The 25,879-nt window shown below is 45.8% G+C and overlaps 2 protein-coding genes across 2 annotated transcripts in view; both read right to left on the bottom strand.

Moving 5' to 3' along the window:
* The window catches only part of LOC144698080 (uncharacterized), a 642,405-nt gene extending 622,526 nt beyond the window's left edge, over positions 1–19,879 (bottom strand). The window contains exon 1 of the mRNA XM_078570002.1: positions 19,828–19,879. The gene's annotated coding sequence lies outside the window, so the exon portion shown is untranslated. The remainder of the gene's footprint in view (positions 1–19,827) is intronic.
* Positions 10,213–25,879, bottom strand: part of LOC144698308 (uncharacterized) — a 319,027-nt gene continuing 303,360 nt past the window's right edge. Inside the window, exons 2-3 of the mRNA XM_078570267.1 lie at positions 17,226–18,418; positions 10,213–10,898 (exon numbers count right to left, since the gene is read on the bottom strand). Coding sequence (XP_078426393.1) covers positions 10,271–10,898; positions 17,226–18,331 — 1,734 coding nt within the window. The 5' untranslated portion in view covers positions 18,332–18,418 and the 3' untranslated portion in view covers positions 10,213–10,270. The remainder of the gene's footprint in view (positions 10,899–17,225; positions 18,419–25,879) is intronic.

The following is a 25,879-nucleotide window of genomic DNA, read 5'->3' as shown; positions in this document are numbered from 1 at the left end:
CATTGTTCCCAAAGTTGATAAGGATGTAAAATGTGTCAAGCAGCATGGTATATATACTGTATCCGCTGTGTGCCTGCCATTTTCACCAGTCCCTCTATGTCCTCCTGACATTTGTTACTATCTTCCTCACTGTTTCCTGTATTTCCCAGTTTTGTGTCATGTGCAAATTTGAAATTCTGCCCATATCTCCATGTCCAGGTCAGTAACATATATCAAAGAGATCAGCAGTGCCAACACTAGACCCTGGGGTCACACTGCTGTAAACTCCCATCCATTCTGAAAAACAAACTTTTCTGCTTCCTGTCCCTGAGCCAGTTTTATACCCAGGCTGAAACTCATGGGTTTCAGCTTTGCTGACAAGGCTATTGTGTGGTACCATATTAAACATCATTTGAATGCCCATGTAAAAGGTATCAACCCCATTCCCCTCACACACCCTCCCATTACTTCATCAAGTTGGTCAAAAATTATTTGTCTTTAACAAATCCATGGATTTTTTTCATTTATTAATCCATGCTTTTCCAAGTGCCAATTGATTTTCTCCCGGATTGTTGTCTCCAACCTTTCCCCACCACTGATGTGAAGCTGATTGTCCTGGAATAGCTGTGTTTTTGAACAGGAATGTAACATTTACAATCTGTCAGTCCTTTGACACCACTACTATATAAGGAGGATTGGAAGATTGTGACCAGAGCCTCGACAAGTTCCATGTGAAGGATGCTGTCTCTGACAGTGCAGCAGTCCCTCAGTGTCACCCTGGAGTGTCAGCCTAGATAATGTGCTCAGGTTTATTAATATTTCCTCTTGTTATTGATGTGGGTCATTAAGAAACAATGGACTCTTATGATGCCATCCAGTCCCAGTGCGATGATGTCATCCAGTCCCAGTGCGATGATGTCATGAAGACTATTCAATACCAGCGGAGCCTTAGTGGTGAAAATAGTTTTGTTTGAGATGGCAGCAAGTCCATTACTGATAGATCAGCAAATGGAATTAATGGGAAAGAAAGTGAGGCAGCTCAGGAACATCAGGAATAGTGTTGTAAATTATGAAGATGAACAATATGTCGAGTATACATGTCCTATCTCCCGGCACACTGCCCCTGTCTCCTGACACATTGTCCCCGTTTCTAAATTTTTCCAGTTTGGATAAAAGGTTAGTGACCTGAAACATTCACTGTTTCCATCTCCACAGAAGCTGTTTGACCTGCTGTGAGTTTCCAACATTTTCTGTTTTGAGGTCGGATTTCCAGCATCTGCAGTATCTTGTTTCAGGATCACAGTGGATCAGTTTTCCCTGAATTATCGTTCCCTGTTTAAAGGTGAAGAAGGAGCTTTTAAAGAATGAGACAATAACTGTCCCCCTGTTCGACATGAAACTAAACTCACTGTTAATTCCTCCTCAGTAACAATTGTAAACACAAAGCTTCCAGCCGGGATTGAACCGGGGACTTTCTCATGTAAAGTAAAGGTGATAATCAGTGCACTGGGGAAATGAGTGTGAATCCCCCCCGGACAGAGGGGAACTGACCATCCATCTCTAGCTCTAATTCCCAAACAGAAAATGCTGCCAAGAATCAGCAAGTCAGGCTGAGTCTGCGGCTGCCCTCACCATCTGAAACCGTCACAATGCCCGGCTGATTGACGGCAGCTGCGGACCAATAGGAAGAAAGGGGCGGGACTGGAGGACCGAGTGGGCGCGCCTGGTCCTCCAATCAATCAGAGAGAACAAGGGGCGGGGCCCGTGAGGTGACGCGGCGCGCAGGCGCAGTGTCGTTATACCTGAAGCCCGTGGAGTGCGGGAGCTGAAGGAGGAAGGAGGCGGGAAATGGTGAGTAACAGCCGAGTGCAGGAGAGAAATGGAGTCAGTGTGGACTCGGAAGCTTTATAAACACCCGGTGCAGGCCTCCGGACCCGAATTAGAAACTTTCGGTCCAGCGTTTGCGCCAAAACGACAACTGAGACTCTTCAGGTCTCAGGCCCGGGTAACGGCCGCCATCTTTATTGGGGGCAATATGCAGCAGGGCGCATGCGCACTTATCCTAGTCCAGATGGCAGGAGGAGAGAATGTTGTTCATCTCTATCCTGGACTGACAGGGATGGATTTTGGAAACTCCTTTTACAGGGGCTTAGAAGGGGGGGACTTACATACAGCAAACTCAAACCAGGAGTAATGTTTGTTTCTTCTGAATATTTAATCCTGAACCTGCAGTGATGATTTTTTTTTACAGGATTTTTGAAGATCTGGAATTTGAGGCAGGAAACACCAACCAAATCTGACAGAGTCACTTTGTTCATCAGATTCAGAACATCAATGGATTTTGAACATGGAAGGAAAAAGCAGTGTTCACAGTGAGGAGAAACCGTACACGCGTTCTGTGTGTGGACAAGGCTTCAGTGAATCTTCTGGCCAGTTGAGGCATAAGCACAGTCACAACAGGGGGAAACCGTGGAAATGTGGGGACTGTGGGAAGGGATTCAGAACCCCTTCGGAGCTGGAAACTCATCAGCGCAGTCACACCGGGGAGAGGCCGTTCACCTGCTCTGAGTGTGGGAAGGGATTCATTCACTCATCTACCCTGCTGACACACCAGCGAGTTCACACTGGGGAGAGGCTGTTCACCTGCTCCCAAGTGTGGGAAAGGATTCACCCGATCATCCAACCTGCTGAGACACCAGCAAATTCACACAGGGGAGACACCATTCACCTGCTCCAAATGTGGGAAGAGATTCACTCGGTCATCCACCCTCCTGCAACACCAGCGAGTTCACGCTGGGGAGAGGCCATTTACCTGCCCTGAGTGCGGAAAGGGATTCACGACCTCATCTATCTTGTCGAAACACCAGCGAGTTCACACTGGAGAGTTCGCCTGCCCTGAGTGTGGGAATGCATTCACTGATTCATCCACCCTACAGAAACACCAGCGAGTTCACACTGGGGAGAGACCTTTTCAATGTCCAGACTGCGAAATGTGTTTTAAGAGTTCCGGAGAGCTGATATCTCATCAACGTGTTCACACTGATGAGAGACCGTTCAGGTGCTCTCTGTGTGGAACTGGGTTCAGGTGGTCATCTCAACTCACTGTGTACCAGCGAACTCACACTGGGGAGAGACCATTCTCCTGCTCCGAGTGTGGGAAAGGATTCACACAGTCATTTAACCTGCTGAGACACCAGCATGTTCATACTGCTGAGAGACCTTTTAAATGCCCAGACTGCGGAAATTGCTTTAAAAGTCCCAGGGAATTGATATCCCATCGACGTGTTCACACTGACGAGAGACCATTCAAGTGCTCTCAGTGTGGGGCTGGTTTCAGGCATTCATCTCACCTCACTGTACATCTGCGTACTCACACTGGGGAGAGACCATTCACCTGCTCCAAGTGTGGGAAGGGATTCATTCAGTCATCTCACCTGCTGACACACCAGCGAGTTCACAAGCAACAACAATAATTGGATTTTGCACTTACTCACTACCAGGACTGAACCTCATGTTCATTGGGGTCTGCTTCGGCTGATGTTAATAAACTCCAGCACAATTATAGGTGTTAATATTATGAATAAAAGTGAAATAAGTAAGTTTTGTGTTCAACAGACAGTGTTGAGCCTCTTTAATATCTCTAACACAAGTTAGTTCCTTTTGAAGGGCTCTCCCTCTCGCCTGTCTCCTCCACCCTCAACAACAAGTGTGAGGAGCTCATGGAGCTTCTTTGTCACTAAGATTGAGACAATCCGATCAGCTGCCTCTGCTGCTTCCCTCCCTTCCACTAGCCCACCGAGACAAACTGTCTCTTAACTCCCCCCTTGTCTGAGCCCGAACTCACATCTTTCTCCATCCAGCCTCCACATGCTCAGCAAGTTCAGACGGTAGAGAGAGGGTTAAATGCTTAGATGTATCAAGAGCTTTAAAAACCCACATTCACTGATGTTTCACCGGTGCATTCTCTCCGCTTCCACTCCATTCACCTGCTCTCACTGCGGGTAGAGGTTCAGGTGATTGTCCATCCTGCTGCAACACCAGTGAGTTCACACTGGGGAGAGGTCATTCACCTGCTCCATGTGTGGGGAGGGATTCACTGATTCATCTAACCTGTTGGCACATCCGTGAGTTCACACTCACCAAAGATCTTTTAAACATCTGGATTGTGGGAAGTGTTTTAAAGGTTCTCTGGAGCTGACGTGCTATCAACATGTTCACATTGACAAGAGACTGTTCAGGTGCTCTCGCTGTGGGACTGGGTTTAGGTGATCATGTGAACTCAGTATCTACCAGTGCACTCACACTAGGGAGAGACTGTTCACCTGTTCTGTGTGTGGGAGAGATTCACTCAGTCATCCCACTTGACTACACATCAACCTGTTCATTCTGATAAGAAACCGTTTCAAAGTTCTGCCTGTGAAAGAGATTTTAAACCAAAGTAGATGCTCTGAAACACAAGCACATTCTAACTCCCCATCACCATCCCTGGGTATGTCCTGTCTCAGCGGCAGGACAAACCCAGTAGAGGTGGTGGCACAGTGACATACAGTCGGGAGGGAGTTGCCCTGGGAGTCCACGCCGGACCCCATGAAGTCACGTGGCATCAGGTCAAACATGACCAAGGAGACTTCCTGCTGATTCCCATGTACCGCACTCCCTCAGCTGATGAATCAGTGCTCCTCCATGTTGAACACCACTTGGAGGAAGCGCTGAGGGTGGCAAGGGCACAGAATGTACTCTGGGTGGGGGACTTCAATGTCTATCACCAAGAGTGGCTCGGTAGCCCCACTACACACTGAGCTGGGTGAGTCTGAAAGGACATAGCTGCTAGACTGGCTCTGCAGCTGGTGCTGAGTGAACCAACAAGAGGGAAAAGCATACATTGTCACCAACCTGCTCGCCGCAGAGGCATCTGTCCATGACAGTACTGGTAGGAGTGACCACCACACAGCCCTTGTAGAGATGAAGTCCCATCTTCACATTGAGGATACCCTCCATCATGCTGTGTGGCACTGTCGCCATGCTAAATAGAATAGATTTCAAACAGACTGGGCAGCCATGAAGTGCTGTGGGCCATCAGCAGCAGCAGCAATGTACTGAATCACAATCTGTAACCTCATGTCCTGGCATAACCCCCTCTCTAACATTGTCATAGAGCCAGGGAATCAACCCTGGTTCAATGAAGAGTGCAGGAGGGCATGCCAGGAGCAGCACCAAACATACCTAAAAATGAGGTGTCAAGCTGGTGAAATTATAACACAGGACTACTTGCATGCCAAACAGCATAAGCAGCAAGTGATAAACAAAGCTAGGCATCCCACGATCAATGGATCAGATCAAAGCTTTGCAGTCCTATCACATCCAGAAAGGGGGCATCAATAGTGCTATCAAGTGGCACTTGCTTAGCAATAACCTGCTCATTGACGCTCAGTTTGGGTTCCGCCAGGGCCACTCAGCTCCTGTCCTCATTACAGCCTTGAGTCAAATGTGGAGAAAAGAGCTGAACTCCTGAGATGAGGTGAGAGTGACTGCCCTTGACATCAATGCAGCATTTGACCGAGTGTGGCATCAAGGAGCCCTAGCAAAACTGGATTCAATGGTTTCAGGGGGAAAACTCTCCGCTGGTTGGAGTCATACCTAGCACAAAGGAAGATGTTGTAGTTGTTGGAGGTCAGTCATCTCAGCTCCAGGACATCACTGCAAGAGGTCCTCAGGGTAGTGTCCTCAGCCCAACCATCTTCAGCTGCTTCATCAATGACCTTCCATCCATCATAAGGTCAGAAGTGGGTATGTTCGCTGATGATTGCACAATGTTCAGCACCATTCGTGACTCCTCAGATAATGAAGCAGTCCACGTCCAGATGCAACAAGACCTGGACAATATCCAGGCTTGGGGTGACAAGTGGCAAGTAACATTCGTGCCAGACAAGTGCTAGGCAATGACCATCTCCAACAAGAGAGAATCCAACCATCGCCCCTTGATGTTCAATGGCATTACCATCACTGAATCCATCACTATCAATATTCTGGGGGTTACCATTGACCAGAGACCGATCTGGAATAGCCAAATAAATACTGTGGCTACAAGTCCAGGTCAGAGGCTAGGAATCCTGCTACAAGTAACTCACCAGTGAGTTCACACTGAGTTCATTCAGCCATTCAGCTGCACTTCCTGTAAACAGAGGCTCAGGTATTCAGGCAACCTCAAAGCCCACCAGCGAGTTCACATTGGAGAGAAGCTATTCGCTTGCACTGTGTGTGAGAAGGGATTCCATTGGTAATCCAGCTGCCGAGAGTCCAGCAAGTTCACAAGTGACTGTAGGAGTTAGATTCTGCTGTTATTGCTGGTCTTAATCACATGCAGGACTGATAGTCTGACTGTATTTGGTCCGTTTGTGTTGATGTTAGCAACCCTATAACTGGTTGGAGTTTAATACTCTGGGTATGTCATTGATTTTCAGGACTGCATTTTGTCCTTTTTTGAAAGCACCATCTGTGACCTCTCCCCTTAATTCAGGAATTCTCAACAGGAACTCAATTTCAATAAAATTATGGACTTGTAATTCAATCTTAAATTGATCTTTGGTGCAAACTCTACAATTTAGTGTCTGAGAGGTTCCACTGATTAACATCTCCAATTAGAAAGTGCTGATTAATCCTTGCTGACAATTCTTACTGACTTGCACATTACTCACCGTGACATCTCCATTATAGAGACATATAGGAACAAAAGACTTAGGAGCAGGAGGAGGCCATTCAGCCCTTCGGGTTTGTTTCAGCATTCAATTAGATCATGGCTGATCTGGTTGTGGTATCAACTCCACTTTCCTGTCTGTCCCCCATAACCCTTGACTCTGTTGTTTATCAATAATCTGTCTAACTCAGCTCTGAATACATTCAATGACCCAGCCCCCACTGCTTTCTGTAGAAAATAATTCTACATAACAATGAGCCCTTGAGAGAACAACATTTCTTATCAACTCCGTCTTAAATGGTAGACCACATATTCTTAAACTGTGTCCGCTCGTTCTGTCTCTCACAAGTGGAATCATCCTCCTGCTACATACCCTATCAAATCCCCTCAGGATTTGAAGAAGAGTCATACGGAGTCGAAACGTTAACTGTGTCTTTATCTCCACAGATGCTGTCAGACCTGCTGAGATTTGGCAGCATTTTTTGTTTTGTCCCCTTAGGATCTTATCTGTTTCATTATGATCACCTCTCATTTTTCTAAACTCCAATGGGTGAAGGTCAAATTTTCTTCAGAAGATAAGCCCCTCATCCCAGGGATGAGTTGAGTGAACCTTCTCTGAACTGTTTCAATGCAATTATATCTGTTTCTAATAAAGATACCACAGCTGTACACAATATTCCAGATGTGGTCTCACCAAGGCCCTGTACAGCTGCAGTAAAACTTCCCTACTGCTATATTGCATTTTATATTGGTGAATTTAATTATCAAGGAACATAAACAAAATAGTCAAGTGTTATATAGGCTCATCAATGGAAGCTTCATCAGTCAATATTGATATTGCTGAATCTTGGAAGGTGCTGAGTTCAATCATTTCTGACACAGCAGCAACAACATTTGGGAAAGGTGGAACCCACAACAAAGACTGGTTTGAGACCTACTTAGCAGAGATGAATCTGTCATTGAAGCAAAAAGCAAAGCCTACCCGATTACAACATAAACCCAACAGCTAGAACACTGTGTAACTTGAAATTAGTTGACACAGTTGTTTAAAACACAGGAAGATACTGTGCGAATAAACACTGGATCAGCCCAGATCATGAAATCCAAACTGCCTGTGACAATGGAAATCTACGTGCTGTGTGTGATGGGATCAGGAGGGCGCTTGGTCCGACCATCACCAAAGTTGTCCCCCTGAAATCAGTAGATGTTGAAGTTCTCACCCACAGAATTAAACCGATGTCCCGCTGGGGTGAACACGACTGTGAGCTGTACACCTGTCGGACAGACATCTCCCAGTCTCCGTTTGACTCTCTCCTGCAGCTTCCTTTCATGGTTGAGTTGGACTCAAAAGCTCGAAAAGGCCATTGATTCCTTTGCAAGCGGAAAGACACCCGGCAAGGATGGAATTCCAGCTGAACTGCTCAAACCCAGAAAGTCCCATCCGCTGTCGCACCTTCGTGACCTCCTCCTCCTCCTCTACTGAAATTTCTTTCTCTTTTGAAGCTGATTTAAAGTTGCAGATTTTGCTCCAAAGATTAAGTTGGGATTGATATTCAAAGTTAACTATTTTACTGCAGAAACAACTACAGCTGGGAGTCAGTGAATTAAGAGGAAAGATCCCAGACAGCGGTTCTTCAAGGTACACTGCAGGCCCGACAGCTCAATCAGCTCCACTCTCAGCTCAGGAGAGCTCAACAACTCCACATCCTGTCCACAGGGGAGTTCTCCTGGTGCAGTGGGACCAAGATTCGTGCTTTAACTAACACCACCAAAAAAAGCCTGGATTAATCAGTTAGTCTGATTACTGTTTGTGGAATCTTACTGTGCACAAACTGGCTGTGGTGAAACAGAAACAACTTGTAATATATAATATAAATATAGGTATATAATACCTTTTATGTAACAAAACGTGCCAAGGTGCTTCACAGGACTTTCATAAAGAAACATTTGACATTGAGTCACATGGGTCGATATTTGGTCAATGGACAGAACCTTGATTGGAGAGGCAGATATTAACAAGTCTCTTTAATCAGGAGAGAGAGGTGGAGAGGTTTAGGGAGGAAATTCTGGAACTTGGCACCTAGACACGGCCACCGATGGAGTAATTAAAATCAGGGATGCTAAAGAGTACAGAATGAGATAGCACAGATATCTCAGAGGGTTGTGTGTAACTGGAGGTTACAGAGATAGGGAATGACGAGACCATGGAGGGATTTGAAACAAGATTCCGAATTTTAAAATGGAGGCACTGCTGGACCAGGAGCCAATGTAGATCGGTGAGCACAGGGATGATGGGTGAACAGGACTTGGCGAGAGAAAACTCAAGGGCAGCAGAGTTTTGGATGATCTCACATTTTCGTGTGGGTGTTGGGTGAATGTGAGGGGCCGGCCAGGAATGTATTGGAATTGTCAAGTCTAAAGGTAACACGGACATGGATGAGGGTTTGAGCAGCAGATGAGCTGGGGGTGGGGTGGAGACAGGCAACATTATGGAGATTGAAATATCTGGTGTTAGTGATGGTGCGGATATGTGGTCAGAAACTCATCTTGGGGTCAAATAAGATATCGAGATTGTGAACAGTGTGGTTCAGCCTCAAACAGTTCCCAGGGAGAGGGATGGACTCGGTAGTTAGGGAATGGAATTTGTAGTGGTGACCGAAGACAATAGCTTTGGTCTTCCCAATTTTTAATTGGAGGAAATTTCTGCTCATCCAGTACTGGATGTGGGATAAGCAGTTTGATAATTTAGTAACAGTGGAGGAATGGAGAGGGATGGTGGTGAGGTAGAGCTGGGTGTTACTGTACATGTGAAAACCAACATGGTGCTTTTGGATGATGTCACCGAGTGGCAGCATGTAGATGAGAAATAGGAGGGGCCAAGGATAGATCCTTGGGGACACCAAGTACAAGGACTTTGGAGAGGAAAGGGAGGTTGGAGATGGGGCGGTAGTTTGAAAAGATGGTCAGGTCAAAAGTTTATTTTTAGGATGGGTGATGATGATAGATTTGATGATGAGAGGGACATTACCAGAAGAGAGAGAGAGACATTAACGCTATCAGTTAATATGGGGAAATTGCATAATCAGCAGTTTAGTGAGATTAAGATCAAGGGAGCAGAAGGAGGGCCTCATGGACAAGATGAGCACTGAGAGGATATGAGGGGAGATGGGAGAGAAACTGGAGAAAGATGTGAGTTCAGGGTTCAGCCAAGAAGGAACCTTAGAGACAGTTTGTCCCGATGGGCTAGTGGGAGAGAGGGAAGCAGCAGAGTATTGGAGATATTAAAAAGATTCAACACACCTTGTATTTCACACCAAGTTGATTGAATTGATTTGTATCAACAATATTAGCCTCCATAATGGGGCTGGAGTTTATTAACATCAGCAGAAACAGAACCCAATGAACATGGTTCCATCCAGGATGTGATTAACTACAGTAATTGGATTTTGCTGTTACTTGTCAACTCGCTGGTGTCTCAGCAGCACAAATGACTGAGTGAATCCCCTTCCACACACAGACCAGCTGACTGGTCTCTCCCCAGTGTGAACTCGGTGGTGTTTCAGTGGGTAGGTTCAATTAATGAATCCCTTCCTACAGTCAGGGCAAGTGAGCAGCCCCTTCTCCAGTGTGAACTCGCTGGTGTCTCAGCAGGTTGGATGACTGAGTGAATCCCTTCCCACACATGGAACAGATGAACGGCCTCTCCCTGGTGTGACTGCGCTGATGTACAATGAGGTCAGATGATGGCCTGAACCCAGTCCTGCAGTGAGGGCACCTGAACGGTCTCTCATCAGTGTGAACACGTTGATGCAAGATCAGGTCCTGGTAACTTTTATAGCACTTCCCGCAGACTGAGCGTGTAAACTGTCTCTGGTCTGAATGAACCAGCTGATGTCTCAGTAGGTGGGATGACCTAGTGAATCCCTTCCTACACTCAGAGCAGGTGTACGGTCTCTCCCCAGTGTGAACTTGCTGGTGTGTCAGCAGGTTGAATGATCGAGTGAATCCCTTGCCACATTTTGAGCAGGTGAATGGTCTCTCCCCTGTGTGAACTCTCTGGTGTGTCTGCAGGTTGGTTGAACTAATAAATCCCTTCCCACACTCGGAGCAGGTGAACGGTCTCTCCCCAGTGTGAGTGCGTCGATGAGTTTCCAGGTCAGACGGGTAACTAAATCCCTTCCCACAGTCCCCGCACTTACATGGTTTCTCCCCAGCATGAGCAGCGCTTTCTGCTTCCATGTTCAAAGGCTCAAAATATTCAGGTCCTGATGAATCAAGTGACTCTCTCAGGTATTGGTGTGAGTTTCCCGACAGCAAACCTTCCCCTTCTATTAGTCTGTGAAATTGATTTAAAACAGAAAAAAGGGAGTGAGAGAGAACCCACAAAAACACAAAGGCAGGTTGTGAAATTGAGCTGAATGAATCTGGGAATTTGAGGGGCCGGCACGAGGAAAAAGTGACCATGAAAACTGCGGGATTGTCATAAAAACCCAACTGGTTCACCAATGTCCTTCAGGGAAGGGAACCTGCCACTCGATCTGGGCCTATACAAGATTCAGGCTTCTAGGGGAGTAGGGAGATAGAGCGAGAGAGAAGTGAGAGATGCAGGAGAACCCTGACAGAATCTCCCAAACCCTCAACCTCCACCCCCTAGAAGGACCAGGGTAGCAGGTGTATGTGAACACCATCACCTCCAAGTTCCCCTCCAAGTCACACACCGTCCTGATTTGTCTGACATCCAGTACTGGATGAGCATAAAATTACTCCATTTAAATATTGGGAAGATTGAAGCCATTGTCTTCAGTCCCCACTACAAACTCCACTCCCCACTACAAATCCACTCCCCAGACACTGACTCTGCACCTCTCGCTGACAACTGTCTGAGGCTGAACCAGACTGTTCACAACCATGGTGAAATATTTCACCCCAAGATGAGCTTCCAACCACATATCCACATCATCACCAAGACCGCCTATTTCCACCTCAGTAACATCGCCCGACTCCACCCCAGTCTCAACTCATCTGCTGCTGAAACTCTCATCCATTCCTTTGTTACCTCTAGACTTAACTATCCTTACACACTCCCAGCCGGCCTCCCTCCCTGTAATCTTAAGGTCATCCGAAGCTCTGCTGCCTGTGTGCTTACTTGCACCAAGTTTTGTTCACCCATCACCCCTGTGCTCACTGACCTGCAGTCTCTGGGTTAAGGAGAACATAAATTATAAAATTCTCATCCTTATTTTAAAGGCCGTGTTTGCTGCCGTTGTGCAAGCGCAGTTGTGCTGTTTTACTCTGTCTTCATAGGGTTAATCTCTTGTCCTCCTCAGACTCAAGTCACCACTGCAGACTCACCACGAGGAAACGCAGACTGACCTGGTTACAGTGTCCATCAACCAGCCAATTCAGAACTCAGTCAACAGCAGAGAGCTTTGACTGTACATTCCTAATCTCTAATGCTTTTTCTTTTAAACACTTTGAAATGTCTTGGAAAGTTTTATTACCTTAAAGGCACTATATAAACACAAATTCTTGCTGTTGCTTTGGACACATGTCACTGTTCCCCCATCATTACTGGGTGAATAACCTGTAACTCCTTACCTAACAGCATTGTGGGAATACCTTCACCACACGGACTGCAGCGGTTCAAGAAGGCCAAACATCATCTTCTCCACAGGCAACTGGGGATTGGCAATATTTGCTGGTCTTGTTAGGGAAAGGGCAGGGGAGTGGAACTAAGTGATATGCTCTTGCAGAGAGCTAGTATGGGCACAATGAGCTGAATAGCCTCAGTCTGTATTGTAATCATTCAATGATTCTATGACTTGATGAAAAAGAACGTACACTGGAGGCCAGGGACCAACTTCTGTAACCAACAGCCACCCTGATACAAACCGGCTCTTAATTGGTCCGTCTGTGTTTCTAGACTCGGTTCTGTGAGCAACGCCTACAATAAAATAATAGCAAAATACTGCAGCTGCTGGAAATCTGAAATAAAAAGAGAAAATGCTGGAAATACTCAGCTGGTCAGGCAGTATCTGTGGAGAAGGGAACAGAGTTAACATTTCAGGGTATGCAGAATGCATGATGGGGAATAAAAATCGTGCAGAATTGGATGGTCAATATAAGCTCAGAAGTAGAAGAGAAATGGACTATAGTGCAGGAAAAAGAATTCCTGACTATGAAAGATACTGTGGGAAGATAAAGCTGGTAAGATAGCAGCACATGGTCTAGGGATGGCCAGCAGTGGAAACCTTATTTAGACACAATCAGCAGAAGTAATAGTTAGATGCCAAACAGAGCTAAAATACACTCATTATGAGAGACAGAAGGAGACAGACAATGTCAGGGAGATGATCAGGGAGGGCAGAGGTGAAACAGAGCGATAGATGGACATGGATTCAAATCCACAGTGAAGGAGCCACACTAGCCCTAGAGCGATGGAACCTCTCACAGATACAGAGCACAGAACTAAAAGCTCTAAATTGTAGGTGAATGGTCAAAAATACTCAACTCTGAAACAGTTTCAGTTTTCAAATTTAAAATCTCCTGCTGAACCCTGCAGCTGGAAAGATATCAGAAGCACTGGAGTCAGAGAAAAATTTCCCAGTTGAGGAAATACCCGGTGAGCGGGATGATGTCACCGTGTAATTGTCGATGTGTGATGATGTCACCGTGTAATTGTCGATGTGTGATGATGTCACAGACACGAACACAGAACATCTGGGTCTGTGCAAATAGTGATCATCACACATTGTGAAGGATGTGAGGGTCCTTGAGGTGGTGGAGAGGGGATTTACTAGAATGGGTTGGGGGAAAAGGGATTTTAGTTGCAAGATTAGGTTGGAGAAACTGGGACTGTTCTCCTTGGAGCAAAGTAGATTGAGGGGAGATTCAACAAAAGGTGCACAAAATTATGATAGGTTTACATAAAGTAGTTAAAGAAAAGCTGTTTGCAGTAGCAGATCGTGAAAGGATTATGGGATACAGAGTTAAGATTTTGGGCAAGATGTGAGGGATGTGAGAAAGAAATGTTTACACAGTGAATGGTCATAACCTGGAACTCAATGCTTACACTCAGAGGCCGATAAAATCCAGGTCCTGAATTTCTATCCTGGACTGAGTATGACAGGTTTGGGAAACGGTTCATAAAGAACATTACAAAAGGAGGAACCAGGTCCTGATGAATTGAGCGACTCTGTCAGATCTCACCCGTCTGTAAATGTTCCCCTTCTAACCCCCTGTAAAAGGAGTTTCCAAAATCCATCCCTGTCAGTCCAGGATAGAAATTCACAACATTCTCTCCTCCTGCTACCTGGACCAGGATGACCGCGCATGCGCCCTGCTGCACTTTGCCCCCTATAAAGATGGCGGCCGTTACCCCGGGCCTGGCGAAGGGAGAAATCCAGAACTTTACGTTTTCTGTAAACACAAGACCGGTACCTTGTTATTTGGGGTCTGAGGCCTGCACTGTGTCTTTATGAAGCCTCCCTGCCCACTCCGCTGGCTCCATTCCTCCTCACACACCCACTAACTCTGTTAGTTTGCTCCGCTAGACATTCTATCACCCGCTCTGAGCAGCTTCAGTCACAGACCAGCACTGCGCATGCTCATGAAACGGGCCGCAATGCGCATGCTCCAATACGCATGTGTAGGGAGCTCCTGTTGTGAGGATAGGGCACATTCTGGCCCCTGTTGAAGGCTGGGTAACCAGGCTGCCATTGAGAGGTCGTTTGTTTGAAAATTATGTTTTGTGATCCGAAGACGAACGAAGCCCAAGACCAATATATAAAATTATTCAGTCAATTGGTATGACAAACGAAGTGCATGGGTCCTCTGCCATAATACTGTCCCAGGTGTAAATAACTGCAGTAAAACTACCTACATTTAGATGTGAACTCACTGGAGTCTCAGTCAGCGGTGTGAACAATTATTTTTTCTTCCCTTACACAGAACATTTAAACTCCGTCTTGTCAGTAAGAACGTCACAATTCAGCCGGTGAACAATCCTTTCACAATGTCATTTTACCCCTAAGTTCCAGGACCATTGTGCGTGGATTTGGGAGATAAGCATGAATTTGGGGACGGAAGAGTGGTCGGAGATTGGATGCGAATTGCAAGGATGTTGGGGTCAAGGATGTACTCGTGGGAGGGAGAGAAGCAGGAGAGGCAGCTGATCTCAATTGTCTCAAGAATGTCTCAATCTTAGTGACAAAGAAGCTCCATGAGCTCCTCACACTTGTTGGAGGTGTGGGTGCAGGAGACAGGGGAGAGGGAGAGTCCGAAACAAGGACTAACTTGTGTTAGAGATGTTTTTAAAAATTCAACATCCTCTGTGTTTGACAGAATGTTGATTTATTTGACCTTTATCCAGAATATTAATCTTATAACTGGGCTGGAGTTTATTAACATCAGCTGAAACAGACCCCAATGGGTATAGTTCATTCTTGTACATTATTAACAGCAAAATCCAATCACTGTAGTTCGCTGTGAACTCATTGGTTTCTCAGCAGGTGGGATGACTGAATGCGTATCTTCCCACACTCGGTGCAGGTGTACATCCTCTCCCCAGTGTGAGAGCGCTTGTGTAGAGAGAGTTGGGATGATTGCCTGAATCCAGTCCCATAAAGAAGGCATCTGAACGGTCTCATCAGTATGAATACTTTGCTGGTGGATCAGTTCCTGAGAACTTGTTAAGCACTTCCCACAGTCTTGAAATGTAAAAGCTCTCTTTGATGTGCAATCAGGTTGGATAAATTAATGAATCTCTTTCCACACAGCACAGATGAATGGCGTCTTCCCAGTGAGAACTCGCTGGTGTGTCTGCAGGTGGGATAACGGAGTGAATCCCTTCTGACACTTTAAGCAGGTCAATGGCCTCTCCCCAGTGTGAACGCTCCGATGAGTTACCAATTTCGATGGGTAAATGAATCCCTTCCCATTGTCAACATTTGCACAACTGCTTTCAGTTGTGACTGCATTAATGTTTTGACCAGGCCAGATGATCGGCTGAAACCTCATCCACATGCAGAACACTATGAACGGTGCTTTCTTCTCCCATTTTCAAAATCCCACAATTCTCTGCGGCCCAGAAACCACTCTGTCCAATAGAGACGCCCTCTGAAGAAGGCTCGAAACTGCTGTCAGGCGTCGCAAGGGCCAGGGACATAAAAGTTCATTCACAAATGTTCCAAAAACAGATACATTATAATCGCCAGGAAAGGCTAAACAGCCTGAAGCTCTGTTCTCGAGAAAAGAGAAGGCTGAGAGGTGACCTGATAGAAATAGGATAAAGAATGGAGTTGGTAGCTCAGGAATGAAAACAATGGCTTCAATCTTCCCAAAATTTAATTGGAGAAAATTTCTGCACATCCACAAACAGTCTGATAATTTAACAAAAGTGGAGAAGTGGAGAGAGGTGGTGGTGAGGTAGAGCTGGGCACTGTCAGTGTACACGTGATAACTGACACTGTATTTTCAGATGATGTCGCTGTGGGGAGAATGTTGATGAGAAATAAAAGGAAGTCAAGGCTGGATCCTCTGGGGACACCAGAGGTAACTGTGGGAGTGGGAAAGGAAGACATTCCAAGCGATTCTTTGACTATGATTAGATAGAGAAGAATGGAACCAGGAGAGAGCAGTCCCACCCAGCTGGACGACAGTGGAGAAGTGTTGGAGCAGAATGTTATGGTCAACATTGTCAAAGGCTGCAGGCAGGTCGAGAAGGGATAGTTTACCTTTATCACAGTCACATAGGATGTCATTGGTGGCTTTGATCTGAGCTGTTTCAGTGCAGTGGCGGGGCAGAAAGCTGATTTGAGGGATTCAGACAGGGAGTTCTGGGAAAGATGGAGACTGATTTGGGAGGTGTGAACACTTTTCAAGAGTTCAGAGAGGAACTGGGGATTGAACATGGGTCAATACTTTGCAAGGACAGTAAAAGTTAAGTAATTGGTTTTTGAGGAAAGTGTGATGATTTGAAGGAGAGAGGGATAGTACCAGAAGAGAGAGAACTGTGAACAATATCAGTGAACATGGGGAAGTTGGGGGATCAGCAGTTTAGTGGGAATACGGTCGATGGAGCAGGAGGTGGGTCTCATGGACAAGATGAGCACTGAGAGGGCAGGAAGGGGGATGGGAGAGAAGCTAATGAAAGATGTGGGTTCACGGCTTGGACAAGGTGGAACATTATAGAGGCAGTTTGTCCCAGTGGGCTAGTGGAAGGGAGGGAAGCAGCAGAAGCAGCTGATCGGATTGTCTCAATCTTAGTGACAAAGAAGCTCCATGAGCTCCTAACACTTGTTGTTAGAGGTGAGGATGGAGGAGAGAGGTGAGAGGGAGAGCCCTTCCATAGAAACTAACTTGTGTTAGAGATATTAACAAGACTCAATATGCTATATTTAACACAAATATATTTTATTTGTCCTTATCCAGAATATTAGCCCCAATAACTGGGCTAGAGTTTATTAACATCAGCAGAAACAGACTACAATGAACAAGGTTCAGTCCTGGATGTGATTAACAGCAACATCCTGTTCATTATTTATGAACTCGCTGGTGTCTCATCAGTTGGGATGACCAGGTGAATCCCTTCCCACACTTGGAGCAGCTGAACGGCCTCTCCACAGTGTGAATTCGCTGGTGCTTCAGGAGGTCAGAGGACACAGTGAATCCCTTCCCACATACAGGACAGATGAACGGCCTCTCTCCAGTATGAATTCGCTGATGTCTCAGCAAGTGGGATGACTGTGTGAAGCCCTTCCCACAGTGGGAGCAGGTGAACTGTCTCTCCCCAGTGTGAATTCGCTGGTGTCTCAACAGATCGGATAAATTAACGAATCCCTTCCCACACTCGGAGCAGGGAAATGGTCTCTCCCCAGTGTGAACTCGCAGGTGTGTCAGCAGGTTGGATAACTGAGTGAATCGCTTCCCACACTCGGAGCAGGTGAACGGCCTCTCCCCAGAGTGAACTCTCTGGTGTATCAGCAGGTTAGATGACCGAGTGAATCTCTTCCCACACTCAGAGCAGGTGAACGGTCTCTCCCCTGAGTGAACTCTCTGGTGTCTCAGCAGGTGGGATGAATGACTGAATCCCTTCCCACACTCGGAGCAGGTAAATGGCCTTTCACCAGTGTGAACTCGTTGGTGTGTCAGCAGGTTGGATAACTGAGTGAATGCCTTCCCACACTCGGAGCAGGTAAATGGCCTCTCCCCAGTGTGAACTCTCTGGTGTGTCAGCAGGTGGGATAACTGAATGAATCCCTTCCCACACTCGGAGCAGGTGAATGGTCTCCCCCCAGAGTGAATTCGCTGGTGCCTCAGCAGGTTGGATGCCCGAGTGAATCCCTTTCCACACTCGGAGCAGGTGAACGGCCTCTCTTCAGTGTGAGTGAGCTGGTGTCTCAGGAGGGTGGATGAATCAACAAATCCTTTCTCACATACAGAACAAGTGAAAGGCCTCTCCCCAGTGTGAGTGCGCTGGTGAGTATCCAGCCTGGATGGATAATTAAATCCTTTCCCACAGTCCCCACATTTCCATCGTTTCTCTCCAGTATGACTGTGCTTGTGTTTCGACAGGTCGGATAATCGGCTGAAACCTCGTTCACACACAGAACACGTGTACGGTTTCTCCCCACGGTGAAAAGCACTTTTATCTTTCATGCTTAAAATCCGATGAAATTCAGGTTTTGACTAATTGTGCGACACCGTCAGATTCTGATGAAATGCTGGGTTTCCCGATTGAAAATCCTGGGGAAATAGTTTAAACAGACAAAAGTGAATGAGAGAGAACCCACAATAACACAAAAACAGGTTGTGAAATTGAAGTGAATGAATCTGGGAATTTGTGGGGCCGGTACCAGGAAAAAGTGACATGAAAACAGCTGGATTGTAATATAAACCCAACTGGTTCACTAATGTCCTTCAGGGAAGGGAACCTGCCAACTGGTCAGGGACTATACAAAATACCAGCATCTACTGGGGGAAATAGAGAGGGAGATGGGAGAGGCAGGGGGTGAAGGAAAGGGATTTTATGCATCTACAATTCTACCAACATCTCCCAAACCCTCATCTTCCACCCCCTAAAAGGACCAGGGTAGCAGGTGTATGTGAACACCATCACCTCCAAGTTCCCCTCCAAGTCACACACCATCCTGACTTGTCTGACATCCAGCACTGGATGAACAGAAATTTCCTCCATTTAAATATCGGGAAGATTGAAGCCATTGACTTCAGTACCCTCTATAAACTCCACTCTCTGAGCATCAATGCCGTCCATCTCGTTGACAACTCTGAGGCTGAACCACTGTTCACAATCTTGGTGTCATGTTTCACCCTAAGCTGAGCTTCTGACTATATATCACTAAGACCGTCCATTTCCACCTCAGTCATTTTGTGTAACTTCATCTGCTGCTGAATCTCACCCATTCCTTTGTTCCCTCTAAACTGGACTATTCCTAGCCGCCCACATAAAGATGAGGTCATTAAAAACTCTGCTTCCCATGTCCTAGCTCTGCACGGCTGGATCTGAAATTTAAAAGATAAAACACTGAAAATATTGAACAGGTCAGGCCGCATCAATCGAGTGAGAAACAGAGCTTGGCCGTGAGACTGTCAGAAAAATCTCAGCGACAGTCGCTGACTAATGGTTGCCATAGTTCCCACAATTCTATGCGTCCAAGGGATTGCTCTATCTAAAAGTTGTTCATCATTTGCAAATTGAATGTCGGTTGTCGGAATCTGCAGATGATAACAATCCTATAATTCCAGCTAAGAAGGTGAAGAACTGCAGCAAAATACAGGAAGACATAAACAGACTGGCTGATTGCACGGATTAATGGAAAATTAAATTCAAAATAGTAGAATGAGGGCGGACTGGGCTCCTGTATTTGAGACAGACCATATTCTACCTCAGAGCATTCTGGGTAGCATCATCCACCATTACAGCAGAACAATAAGCCTTCCTTCACCGCTTGTGCACCCACACTAGGGCCGAGACTAACAACCATCCCGCATCCAGAATCACCGCAACCTGCAGCCTGGAACTGGGAGTGGGAGAAGCGGGAAGAATAAGGAGAAACAATATAATCTAACACTCACAACAACCTCCGATCCACCTCCATTCCCGGGTTAGTGAGACAGAGTTTAGAAACACTCACCAACACGACTCCAGTGAAACTTCCACGAGGAAAGGGGGAGCAGTGACTGTGCCTGCTCTGATATCGCCCCAGACCTGTCACTCAAAGCCCCAACTCCGCCCAGTTCACAGCTCAACCTACCAGCTTGCAGCTTCCTGCACCTTGACCCCGCCCGGCCCAGGTGTGGGACAGTCCAAGGTGATTCCTTCGTGTTACCAGGACAGTGGTGGAGGGGTGACCTCCTGCCCTTTGTTTGTCCCAAATGGTTCCATTCTACCCTCCCCCAGGGCCCACTACACACTGCATGCAAACGGCTGATGGACCTTGGGGATCCTCACTGACCTGTACAGGTACATTATCCTGTACCCCACTCATGAATCACTCTGTGAACAAGTTGCTTTAGTTTTTTTTTCTGCTACCCCTTCGCGTAAACATCTTGTTACATACAAATCTTGTTCAATCTTGGTTAATCACAGGCTCTGGGAAAAGGGAGGGAGGTGGCACCAGGTAAATTGTTCCTTCAGTGGGCCAACACAGACATGACCCACCTAGCGGTCTCCTCTGTGCTGTAACCATTCTATGATTCTCTAATGTGTCTATTCCACTGTTCCATTCCCAGTGATTCCCGTCTTCTGCTATTGTCCCTGGCTTCTTGTTTAACCAAATAATTCCTCCCCTTTCCCCTGCTCACCCTGTGCAGTGTGTGTCAGATTTCCTCCGGACACCTCCCCCAACAACCACCCCGGCCCCTTTAACCATCAGCAGCTTCCTGCTTGTCTGGTTTTAGTTTAAATTTACAGAATTGCTGGATTAAGCTTCAAACTCGCCTTCACTGACTGCAGCAAATCTGAAACTGTTTGTCCCACAGACAAGGATAGTTTATTTTGTTAAAAACCAGACCCCAATGTGCAGTTACTGTTCTCCAGCTTCTCCTTCTGATGCACACAAGACCCGAATATAAAACAGTGAACACTATCCCCCAGACCCGAATATAAAACAGGGAACATTATCCCCCAGACCCGAATATAAAACAGTGAACATTATCCCCAGACCCGAATATAAAACAGTGAACATTATCCCCCAGACCCCAATATAAAACAGTGAACATTATCCCCCAGACCCGAATATAAAACAGTGAACATTATCCCCAGACCCGAATATAAAACAGTGAACATTATCCCCCAAACCCCAATATAAAACAGGGAACATTATCCCCCAGACCCGAATATAAAACAGGGAACATTATCCCCCAGACCCGAATATAAAACAGTGAACATTATCCCCCAGACCCGAATATAAAACAGTGAACATTATCCCCCAGACCCCAATATAAAACAGTGAACATTATCCCCCAGACCCGAATATAAAACAGTGAACATTATCCCCCAGACCCGAATATAAAACAGTGAACATTATCCCCCAGACCCGAATATAAAACAGTGAACATTATCCCCCAGACCCGAATATAAAACAGTGAACTTTATCCCCCAGACCCGAATATAAAACAGTGAACATTATCCCCCAGACCCGAATATAAAACAGTGGACATTATCCCCCAGACCCGAATATAAAACAGTGAACATTATCCCCCAGTCTCAAATATAAAACAGTGAACATTATCCCCCAGTCCCAAAGAGAAAACAGTGAAATTAATGCCCTCAGCAGGTCAGGCCTGCATCTGTGGAGAGAGGAACAGAGTTAATGTGACAGCTCTGTGACCTTTCACCTGAACTGAGAGTAGATAGAAATGTAATAATTTATTACGAAGTGAAAAATGGGGCACTCTTACAGCCTTCAGCAATTGAGCTCATCTATTTAATATCATAATCTCTGCCCCTGATTTGCTTTGTGTTTCTTTGTGTCTTTGTTTTCCTCCCTCGTTTCTCTCTTATTTCCTTCACTTTGCATTCAGAATGTTGCTTTTGTACCATTCACACCTCATCTAGACATATTTTCTGTGTTTTTACTTGTCTGTTTCCCACTCCCTTTCACCTTGGGGAGCTGGTGGCACAGTGCTATTCTCACTAGACAATTCCAGAGACCCACTGTAATGATCTGTGGACCCGCGTTTGGATAGTGAAATTTGAGTTCAATGAAAATCTGGAATTAAAAGTCTAATGATGACTACAAAACCATTGCCGATTGTCGTAAAAACCCATCTGGTTCACTAACATCCTTTAGGGAAGCAAATCTGCTGTTCTTACCTGGACTGGCCTACATGATCAGATCCACATTAAAGTGGTTGACCCTTAAATGCCCAGAGGACAAGGGGAATTAGGAATGGGCAATAAATGCTGGCCTAGCCAGCGACACTCACATCCCATGAACGAATAAAAAAAACCCTTTTGTCAGTTAACCTCTCCCGACCTGCAGCCTTTCACAGACCTTTCCTTCTGTTCTTCCCACCTCCCCTCTTTCACTTGCTCACAGACCTGAAATGTTAATTCTGTTTCTATCTCCATGGATTCTTCCAGATCTGCTGAGATTTTCCAGTTTTTACTGTTTTTATTTCAGATTTTAGTAATCCACAGATTTATAATAATTGACACTACCCCTCTCAGTGGCAATTGTCTGAGACTGAACCAGACTGTTCACAACCATGGTGAAATATTTCATCCCAAGATGAGCTACCAGCCACATATCCACATCATTACCAAGACCGCCTATTTCCACCTCAGTAACAGCGCCCGACTCCACCCCAGTCTCAGCTCATCTGCTGCTGAAACTCTCCTCCATTCCTTTATTAAGAATTAACTATCCTAACGCACTCCCGGCCGGCCTCCTACATTCAACCTCACTGTAATATTGAGCTCATCCAAAACTCTGCTGCCCGTGTGCTTACTCTCACCAAGTCTTGTTCACCCATCACCTTTGTGCTCACTGACCTACAAAGGCTCCTGATTTATAACACATCTGTGAAACTCGTTGGAAAGGTCTTGTACACAAACTCATTCCATACAAATGCAAATTGTTGTTGTTGATTTGGACATATATCACAGTTCCTCCATCATTTCTGGGGGAATAACCTGTATCTCCTTACCTAACAGCATTGTGGGAGCACGTTCATCATACCACATGGACTGCAGCGGTTCAAGAAGGTCAAACATCACCTTCACAAGCAACTGGGGATTGGCAACATTTGCTGGTCTTGTTAATGAAAGGGCGAGGGAGAGGCTAACTGATTTGGTCTTGCAGAGAGCTAACAGGGGCACAACAGACTGAATGGCCTCTGTCTGTATTGTAATCATTCAATGATTCTATGACTTGATGAGAAAGGACCTACACTGGAAGCCAGGGTCCAACTTCTGTAACCAACACCCACCCTGTTACAAACCGGGTCTTAATTGGTCCGTCTGTGTTTCTAGACTCGGTTCTGTCAGCAACGCCTGCAATAAAATAATAGCAAAATACTGCAGCTGCTGGAAATCTGAAATAAAAAGAGAAAATGCTGGAAATACTCAGCAGGTCAGGCAGTATCTGTGAAGAGAGAAACAGAGTTAACATTTCAGGGGGCGAGAATGAACTACCGGGAATAAAAATGATGCAGAATCTAATGATCAATATAAGCTCAGAGGTGGAAGAGAGATGGGCTATTACGAAGGAAAAACAATTCCTGACTATGAAAGATATGGTGGGAAGCTAGAGCTGGTAAGCCAGCAGCACATGGTCAGGGCAGCAGTTGGCAGAAGTAACAGGAAAATACTAAACAGAACTAAAATACACCCACTATTAGAGACAGAGGAAGTTAGACAACAGCAGAGAGGTGATCAGGAAGGGCAGAGGTGGAACAGCGCATTGGATAGACACAGAATCAGATCCACAGTAAAGGAGTCACACCAGCCACAGAGCTTCGGACCTCACACAGATAACAGAGGAGTAAAAGCTCCAAATTGTAGATGAATGGTCAAAACTACTCACCTCTGAAACAATTTAACTCTTTTCAGCTTTGGAAATTCCTGCTGGAGCCTGCAGCTGGAAAGGTATCAGAAACACTGGAGTCAGAGAAAAATCTCCCAGCTGGGGAAATACCCGGGGAGCGGGGTGATGTCACCGTGTAATTGTTGATGTGTGATGATGTCACAGTGTAATTATCAATGTGTGATGATGTCACAGTGTAATTGTCGATGTGTGATGATGTCACAGTGTAATTATCGATGTGTGATGATGTCACACACACGAACACAGAACATCTGGGTCTGTGCAAACCAGTGATCACCACACATGATGAAGGATGTGACGGACCTTGAGAGGGTGCGGAGGAGACTTACCAGAATGGTTCAAGGGATGAAGGATTTTAGATTAGTTTGGAAAAACTGGTGTTGTTCTCCTTGGAGCAAAGTAGATTGAGGGGAAATTTGATAGAAGTGTACAAGTTTATGATTGGTTTATATGAGGTCGTTAAAGAAAAGCTGTTCACATTATCTGATCATAAAAGGGTTATGGGACACAGATCTAAGATATGAGGCAAGATTTACGGGGGTTGTGAGGAAGAAATTTTACACAGTGAGTGATAATGACCTGAAACTCATTACTTACTCTCAAAGGCCGATAATATCCAGGTCCTGATCAATCAAGTGAGTCTGTCAGATCTTGATCTGATGTTTGGTTTGAGTTTCCCGTCTGCAAATCCTTCCCATTTAATATCCTATGAAAAGATTACAAAACTATCAGTCCAGGACAGAAATTGATAAGAGAGAAAAATTTCTCGTGGTTTGAATTTGCAGTGTGTAATCCTCCCCTTCATATCCCCTGTAAAAAGGAGTTTCCAAAATCCATCCCTGTCAGTCCAGGGTAGAAATTCACAACATTCTGTGGAGGCCAGGTCATTGAGTATATTTAAGACCGAGATAGATAGGTTCTTGATTGGTAAGGGGATCAAAGGTTACAGGGAGAAGGCGGGAAAATGGGGTTGAGAAACTTATCAGCCATGATTGAATGGCGGAGCAGACTCGATGGGTCGAATGGCCTAATTTCTGCTCCTATGTCTTATGGTCTTATTCTCTCCTCCTGCTACCTGACCAGGATGATCGCGCATGCGCCCTGCTGCACAGCCGCTCCCCCGGGCCGAGCAGAGGGAGAGATCCAGCCATTGCCGGTCTGTTCGCTGCAAACGCGGGGCCGGTAGTTTCTTATTAAGGCTCTGCGGCCTGCACCAAGTGTTTATGAAGCCTCCCTGTCCACTCCGTTGGCTCCATTCCTCCCGTCCACCCAATAACTCTGTTATTCTGCTGCAGTCGCCATTTTCTCACCCTCTCTGCGGCTCCAGACACAGACAGCTCTGCGCATGCTCAGACAGGAGACCGCAATGCGCAGGTGCGAATCAGATTCCGCAATGCGCATGCGTAAGGCCCTGGCGCTCTGGGAGGATGTAATTGCATATACAATAAATTTTTATGAGCCGATGGTAATTGCAGCTTTAAGGTCAAGGTATAAAATTATACAATCAATTGATATAATAAATTGCATCGGCCTCTACCATACTTCTGTTCTAGGTGTCATTAACAGAACAAACACCTACAGTTAGATGTGAATTCACTGGATTCTTCGCAGGTGAGGTGAAGAAGTGATTTCTCCTTCCATACACCAAACATTTAAACTCCGTCTTGTCAGTCAGAATGTGCCTATTGTGGAGCAAATCCTTTGAACTTTTATAGCTGGATTGTTCACTGGAGGCCAAACTGAGTAAATGCCTTCGGACACATGAAATCTCTGAATTTTCACCATCAGATGTGACTGCTGCTGTGTCAACTAATCAGATGATCGAGTAAACCTTTTTTTCCATAATTAGCCGCTGAATGATGTTTTCACAGTGTGACTTTACCTAGGCGTGTCCAACACAGACTTGGATCTCTAATCCTCCTGGCAATGGGCTCTACATTATCTTCTGAAGAAAAAAGGAAAGCGATGCTCTAAATCTGAAATAAAAACAGAACATTTTCGAATTCTAAACAGGTCTGGTAGTGTCTGTGGAGAGAGAGACATAGTTTTCATTTCAGGTCTGTGACTGGTCAGCGGAACTGTACTGAATCAGTGCACAGACCTGAAAATATAACTCTGGTTCTCACTCCACAGA

The sequence above is a fragment of the Cetorhinus maximus genome, chromosome 23 (assembly GCF_964194155.1).
Source record: "Cetorhinus maximus chromosome 23, sCetMax3.hap1.1, whole genome shotgun sequence".
NCBI lineage: Eukaryota > Metazoa > Chordata > Chondrichthyes > Lamniformes > Cetorhinidae > Cetorhinus > Cetorhinus maximus.
Note: the sequence above shows the minus strand (reverse complement) of the source record. Positions and strands in the feature narration are given on the sequence as shown.